The sequence below is a fragment of the Liolophura sinensis genome, chromosome 1 (genome assembly GCF_032854445.1).
Source record: "Liolophura sinensis isolate JHLJ2023 chromosome 1, CUHK_Ljap_v2, whole genome shotgun sequence".
In the NCBI taxonomy this organism is placed as follows: domain Eukaryota; kingdom Metazoa; phylum Mollusca; class Polyplacophora; order Chitonida; family Chitonidae; genus Liolophura; species Liolophura sinensis.
The window spans coordinates 22,604,510-22,612,493 of NC_088295.1; the positions used below are offsets into that span (position 1 = coordinate 22,604,510).

The 7,984-nt window shown below is 43.0% G+C and overlaps 1 protein-coding gene across 1 annotated transcript; it reads right to left on the minus strand.

Moving 5' to 3' along the window:
• Window positions 1-1,716: 1,716 nt before the first annotated feature.
• Window positions 1,717-4,241, minus strand: LOC135471556 (L-threonine ammonia-lyase-like). Its single transcript, XM_064750873.1, has 2 exons — window positions 3,860-4,241; window positions 1,717-3,599 (listed from the first exon to the last, which is right to left on the minus strand). The coding sequence occupies exons 1-2, from the start codon at window positions 4,239-4,241 to the stop codon at window positions 3,100-3,102; spliced, it is 882 nt and encodes a 293-aa protein (XP_064606943.1). The 3' UTR covers window positions 1,717-3,099.
• Window positions 4,242-7,984: the final 3,743 nt, after the last annotated feature.

The window sequence follows — 7,984 nt, forward strand, 5'->3', positions numbered from 1 at the left end:
AGCTAGCGCGCTAATCAACTGAGCCACGGAGGCCCCAGTACTGCATGGGAAGAGGGGTTATTTTCTAAAACCTTATTTGGTGATAATATGATCTAGAATAGACTAGATAATCCAAGGTTCAAAGCATGAAGAAAACACTCAAAATAAAGTATGGAAGCTGATAGAGGACATCTTGTTACCTCGCTACCTTGATCTTTCTTTTAACGGGCAAGGCAGAGAGGTTTTGAAGCGAGGTAATGTGGCAACAAAACAGCGAAGCAGCACAGCATGGTAGCAAGTCTGTGAGGTGGCGAGATAGTGAGGCGGCAAAGTAAGATATCACTGCCTCGTTATCTCGTTTCGCTGCCATGTTGCTCTGCTGCCTCGGCACCCAACGAACACAATCAGGAACTTCATGAATTTACCAGTGCTCATCATTGTGGAGACCTGTCAATATATGACTATAAGCAACCCTGGTGCCTTATTAAGTATTACATCACGCAACACAACTACTGTACGTCACTCAAAAGGTCTGTTAGCAACTTGCGGGTGGTCGTCGGCTTTCCGAGGACTCTGTCTGGTTTCCTTCCACCATAATGTTGGCTACTGTGGTATAAGTGAAATGCCCTTGAGTACAGCATAAAGCAACAATTAAGTAAATAAATAAATAAATTTATTTAAATAAAGAACAAATCAAATATCAGATTCCTGTCACTGCCTAGTACTGAAATACTGCCTCGCATTGCTACCTTGCTACTTCGTCACCTCGGTACTCAAAAACTGGCAGTATACCGCACCAAGTGCAGATGCAGAAATACATGTATACACACCCAAGAATGTTACCAATGCAATGACCCTGCCATACATTCAAACACATTAGGCCGCTGGCCTAAACTGAAAGAAGTTGTAGTTCAGGCATTTGAAATACCTGTCAGAACGTTTTTCAACCTGTGTTCAGCACCACACTATTTACATTTAGTTCACTGGTGAGAGACCAAATACTTAATCCATGACGACCAAATTAGGCCACAATAAAATGAGTTAGCTTTGGAGAAACCAGTTTAAACCCGTCTACAGCTGTGCAAGATGCATTTTCCACAACATTCATTCACTTTGACCTCATGACCCAGTGGGATAGTTCAGATAGTTGGAGAAGCAGAAAAGAAAACAGATCAGATTGAATGAATGGATTGGACAGAATGTAAATGGTTTAGTTCCACACATATTTTAATCATCTTTGGCTCACCGGGAACACATTTATTTGTCTTGGCGGCCTTCTGGATTAGTGTATAGCACAGGTCAAATATACAGTGTATGTACGAGTGGGTGCATATCTGTATGATATGTATGTATGTACGGGTAGGTGCACGTATAACTGATATGATATGTATGTACGGGTAAGTGCACATATGCATGATGTGTATACACGTATGGGTGGGTGCACGTATGTATGATATGATATATGTATGTACGGGTGGATGCATGTATGTATGATATGTGGGTATGTATGCATGGGTACATGTATGTATGATATATGTATATAGGGTTGGTGCATGTATGCGTGATATGTATGAATGTACAGGTAGATGCATGTATGTATGATATGTATGTATGTATGTATGTACAGGTGGGTGCGTGTATGCATGATATGTATGTATGGGTTGATGTATGATATGTATGCATGTACGGGTGTGTTCATGTATGTGTGATATGTATGTACGGGTGGGTGCATGGATGTATGATATGTATGTATGTATGCATGGGTACATGTATGTATGATATATGTATGTACGGGTTGGTGCATGTATGCATCATTGCATGTACGGGTGGGTGTGCGTATGCATGATATGTATGAATGTACAGGTGGGTGCATGTATGTATGATATGTATGTATGTATGTATGTACAGGTGGGTACATGTATGTATGATATGTATGTGTGTATGGATGGGTGTATGTATGCATGATATATATGTGTGTATGGGTGGGTGCACGTATGGGTGAGTGTATGTATGCATGATATGTATGTGTGTATGGGTGGGTGTATGTATGCATGGTATGTATGTGTGTATGGATGGGTGCACGTATGTGTGATGAAACATGCATATCTGACTCAAACATTAGTACACAGCAATGTCTTTATACAATCAAGCTTTCCTGATATCTATCTGGCTTGACGTTGTTACTTGTAAAGAAGAGAATGATTATAGAATAAATGCTTCGGGTAATTTTTGCACAATATGATTTTCTCCTCCTTCAACACCACCAGAATTGAATGTTAGGGATATGTATATGTGACATTTGTCAGAAAATGTGCAGATATATATCTTTCGTATAAGAGAGAAATGGCCAGAAATAAAACTTAAGTCTTATCCTGGTATTTATTCCAGGGAATTAAACTACAGTGTTTCTGTACTCGGTATAGACTGTCTTTATTGTTTCTGTAAAACAATATCACACTAATATCTGAAGCTTTATATCACATGAAAAAGTCCACAGAGAGTTCAATTATTTTTCAGAGCAGAAAAGAAAGACAAAAACAAATAACAAATAATGCGTGATCTGGCCCCAGACTGTTCTTCCATTGGACCATGGTGAATCAGCCAGGCTGTGTGATATGGCATTTTTCAAAAGATGGCGATTCTGTCCTGTCAGTTCTTTGATCACAATTCCAAATCGATCCCTGCAGCATTTTCTCCTTCAGGTGGTTTCAGTCTTTTCATTAACCGTCATGAATTTACTCTCCTGAGTATAGGGGCCCTGGCTGGGGTATAGGGGCCCAGACTGGGGTATAGGAGCCCAGCCTGTGAGCAGTGTCAACATCAGATGCATTTATTTGCAAAGTATAGTTTATCCTGAAGTATTCTCCATTATTTTCTAAATGGTCTCTTTGGTTGTCTCCCCTTTGTTGCCGTCCTCTTTCCCATAGACAGGAAATAATACCCCTCTTACTTGTGCGTCTTCATTTGTCTCCTCATTCGATGTCTCAACAGTTTCCTTTAATTCAGAGATTTTTGAGTCGCTCTCATCTTTACATCTGTTTTTAGTTCAGCAAACGTCTGGCTGAATCAAAGGAGTTTTAATTGATTCTAACAGTCACTGAATAAATACTTAAGTTTTGCCTAGTTTGGTAATTGCCCTTGTAAAATCTTGATGAGATGACCAGAGTTAATATTACCGCCAGATACAACACAGACAATTTTTCCATGGCCTGCAAGACCAGCCAGAGCTGCAGCCACAGGGGCTGCTCCAGCACCCTCAGCCACTATATGATTCCTCTCTACCAATAGTTTGATAGCCTCAGATATTTGCTCTAGGCTCACCACCAGAGAGTCGTCCAGCAGGTCCTGGACAATAGGCCACATGTCTGACAAGACGCTCTTACTGCCTATTCCGTCAACAAAGCTGCGTGAGTAGTCACATTCAATGACCTGACCAGCTATAAGGGCAGCCTTCAGGGGAGCAGCAGTCTCTACCTCACAAGCAAACACCTTAGTCTTGGGACTGATGGCCTTGACAACAGTGGCTATGCCAGCACACAGAGCGCCTCCCCCATATGGAATTAGTACGGCATCCACGCCATGGACATCCTCCAGTATTTCAAGTCCTACTGTGCCATTACCTGGAAAATATAGGATGGATTGCCACGTCACTTGAGCTACCACCTGGCTGACTTCACTTTGTGTAACAAGGAAAGGGTTAATGTAAGAATTTAAAAGTTTATATGGGAAGTTTAACTTTTGAAATGTTGTGTATTACATACTGAGTGTTAAATTAACCAGCTGAAATATCATCGTATCATACAGTGTCTGATTTCTGCATGATTTATAGTGTTACTCGATCAGTCAATGAAAAAGTTCAGACAAACAAATGTGGGCATACCTGCCATGACGTGTGGATCCACCACTGGATGTATGAAGTGTCCCATCATGCCTTCCATGTGTTTGTCTTGGATGATCTTCCACCATCTGTCAAAAGGAACCTTGGTTATTATCCCTCCAAGCCTAGAGATAGCATCCAGTTTGGCTGCTGGGGCAGTCTCTGGAACTATGACTTGACAAGGCAGGTGGCGTTGTCTGGCATTCCAGGAAAGACCCTGAGCAAAGTTACCTGCACTTGCTGTATACACACCATCTACAAGCTCAGCAGCAGATAACTGCTCAATGGCATTGCAAGCTCCACGAAGCTTGAAAGATCCAATAGGTTGAAGATTTTCAAGTTTGAGAAGAATCTGTAGTGGAAAAAAGTTCTCGTAATGAGGCATGTTGGGTGACCCAGCAATGATTTTTGTTTGTATAAAAAGAAAAGGAAGTGGGTCAGTGCTTTTTTTTAACTAAGGTGACCTATTGGCGTCTTCAATATTGCAGATGTCCAAATTTTGGGAAGCTTCAGAAAGGGCTGAAAAAAGAACATCTCTCCTTTAATATATCCTCAGAATTTATTCATTTGAGAAAATTTCACACGTGATTCACACAGTTGTAAAACCAAAACAGTAACCTAGAACTGTGCTACCAATTAATTAGTACTGATGGAAAATCAACCAAACTCCTACACTTAATATGATGTGTAGGGCTTACATAGCTGAGTGGTTAGCGTGCTAGCACAGTAAAACGGCCCAGGAGCCTCATGCAGTTGTGATGGCTGGGAGTTGAAGTCCAGCTCATGTTGGCTTCCTCTCTGGTTGCACGTGAGAAGGTCTACCAGCAACTTGCGGATGTTCGTGAGTTAAGCCCTGATTCTTCCCACCTTAACGTGCCCTGTCACCATATAAGTGAAATAAGTATAAGTGAAATAAATAAATAAATAAGGAATCCTGTGAACAAGGTGGTTAATATGCCAGCGCGACGCAATGACCCAGGGGCCTCTCACCGTTGCGGTCACTTTGACTTCAAGTCTATCTCATGCTGGCTTCCACTCCGGCTGTGCATGGGAAGGTCTTTCAGCAATCTGCAGATGGTGCCCCATTTCCTCCCACCATAATGCTGGGCGCTGTCGTATAAGTGAAATATTCTTGAGTACGATGTAAAACACAAACCAAATAAATAAATACAGCAATCGTCAGAGGAGAGCTTTAGACCACTCGGCTACAGGGGGTCAAAATATGTAATATTGAGAATCCTACATGTATGTCATATCATACCCCAAATACAAGTATATTCTGCCGCATGGGCAAGTGCAGACCACTGCTCAAAAAAATCAAAAGGTGAAAAAATAATCTGACAATGCATAACTTCTGGTTATCTTGCACAATTTGTGTGAGTTTAAGAAACACGTGCCATATGATACCAGAGTCATATCCCATATAGTAGTTAAAATATGTCCACCACAAATCTGCCAATCACTGGACCGGAAAATATGCACAAGGACAAATAACTCCTAAAACCGATTGAAATGTGAAAAAATAAGCTTAATGCACAACTTTCGCAGACTTTGTGCCGAGATATGCTCTGCACAAATTTGAAAGGGACGGACGGAAGGAAGCATGCACGGGAAAAGCAATCGCAATATGCAACCCTCCCCCCTCATTTACATAAATAAATAAATAAAATGGTGTTATGAGTTATGATGGGATGACCCTGTTGGGGTTTGAGCCATCAACCTAAGTTTCGAGTCACTCCTATCACTACCCTAAAGGTAAATTCCCCGTAACTCCGAGATAGCGCTTAAATTACCCTGTTACATTCGCCCACTCGATCCTCCAGCCTGTCATGTCCTCATGACAAGGGCTGTGAATAGCCCACAGTTACTCTCCAAAGCATCCAAGGCTGTACTTTGTCTTAAGGTTCCTCACCACACTTAGTTTGCAGTACCAGAGGCAACAAGACGACCATATTGGGATGTGAGCTGCGCTCTTTCCACTAGACCAAAGATTAGACCTGGGATTACGATAGACAACTCCTAGACTATCTTATTCCCACCCACGCGCAGAGGTAGATAGTGCTTACACTGATAGTATCTCATGCACACAAGCTGTATACATGTACAGCAGTATACATTCCATAAACGAAAGATGCCCACATGTACACCTGTTCCCAACTCATACACAAAAGATGCCTACATGTACACCAGTACCCAACTCATACACGAGAGATTTTTTTTTTTTTTTTTTTTTTTTTTGATTGGTGTTTTACGCCGTACTCAAGAATATTTCACTTATATGACGGCGACCAGCATTAAGGTGGGTGGAAACCGGGCACAGCCCGGGGGAAACCCACGACCATCCGCAGGTTGCTGGCAGACCTTCCCACTTACGGCCGGAGAGGAAGCCAGCATGAGCTGGACTTGAACTCACAGCGACCGCATTGGTGAGAGGCTCCTGGATCATTACGCTGCGCTAGCGGGCTAACCGACTGAGCCACGGAGGCCCCCATACACGAGAGATGCCTGCATGTATACCTGTTCCCAACTCATACACGAGAGATGCCTACATGTACACCTGTACCCAACTCATACACGCAAGATGCCTACATGTACACCTGTACCCAACTCATACACGAGAGATGCCTACATGTACACCTGTACCCAACTCATACACGAGAGATGCCTATATGTACACCTGTACCCAACACATACACCAGAGATGCCTACAAGTACACCTGTACCCAACTCATACACGCGAAATGCCTACATGTACACCTGTACCCCACTCCTACACGAGAGATGCCTACATGTACACCTGTACCCAACTCATACACGCAAGATGCCTACATGTACACCTGTACCCAACTCATAAACCAGAGATGCCTACATGTACACCAGTACTCAACTCATACATGAGATGCCTACATGTACACCTGTACCCAACTCATACACGAGAGATGCCTACATGTACACCTGTACCCAGCTCATACACGAGAGATACCTACATGTACACCTGTACTCAACTCATACACGAGAGATGCCTACAAGTACACCTGTACCCAACTCATACACGAAAGATGCCTACATGTACACCTGTACCCAACTCATACACGAGAGATGCCTACATGTACACCTGTACCCAACTCATACACGCAAGATGCCTACATGTACACCTGTACCCAACTCATAGAGATGCCTACATGTACACCTGTACCCAACTCATACACGAGAGATGCCTACATGTACACATGTACCCAACTCATACACGCGAGATGCCTACATGTACACCAGTACCCAACTCATACACGAGAGATGCCTGCATGTACACCTGTACCCAACTCATACACGAGAGATGCCTACATGTACACCTGTACCAAACTCATACACGCGAGATGCCTACATGTACACCAGTACTCAACTCATACACAAGAGATGCTTACATGTACACCTGTACCCAACTCATAGAGATGCCTACATGTACACCTGTACCCAACTCATACACGAGAGATGCCTACATATACACATGTACCCAACTCATACACGAGAGATGCCTACATGTACACCTGTACCCAACTCATACACGAGAGATGCCTACATGTACACCTGTACTCAACTCATACACGAGAGATGCCTACATGTACACCTGTACTCAACTCATACATGAGAGATGCCTACATTGTACAACTGTATTCATCCCATTCACAAGAGACATGCTACATGTACATCAATTCCATACACAAGGGATGCCTACATTGTACACCTGTACCAATTCCATACACACAAGATGTTTACATGTACACCTGCACCCATCGCATTCACACGACATGCCTACAACTGTACCCAAACCATACACAAACAATGTGTACATGTACACCTGTACCCATCCCATACATCAGGGATGCCTACATGTACACCTGCACCCATCCCATTCCACATGAAATGCCTACACCTGTACTTAACCCATACACGCATGATGTGTACATGTACACCTGTACCCATCTCATACACGAGGGATGCCCACATGTACACCCGTACCCATCCCATTCACACGAAATGCCTACACCTGTACCCAACCCATACAATCCATGTATGGGATGGAACAGGTGTACATGTAGGCATCTCGCATGTATGGGATTGTACAGTTGT

Bases quoted from the DNA above. Each gene is read 5' to 3' on its own strand.
- LOC135471556 (XM_064750873.1), bottom strand. From the start codon at position 4,241: ATGCCTCATTACGAGAACTTTTTTCCACTACAGATTCTTCTCAAACTT. The intron at 3,600-3,859 runs GTATGCCCACAT...TATATTTTCCAG, and splicing joins GGATCCACACGTCATGGCAG to GTAATGGCACAGTAGGACTT.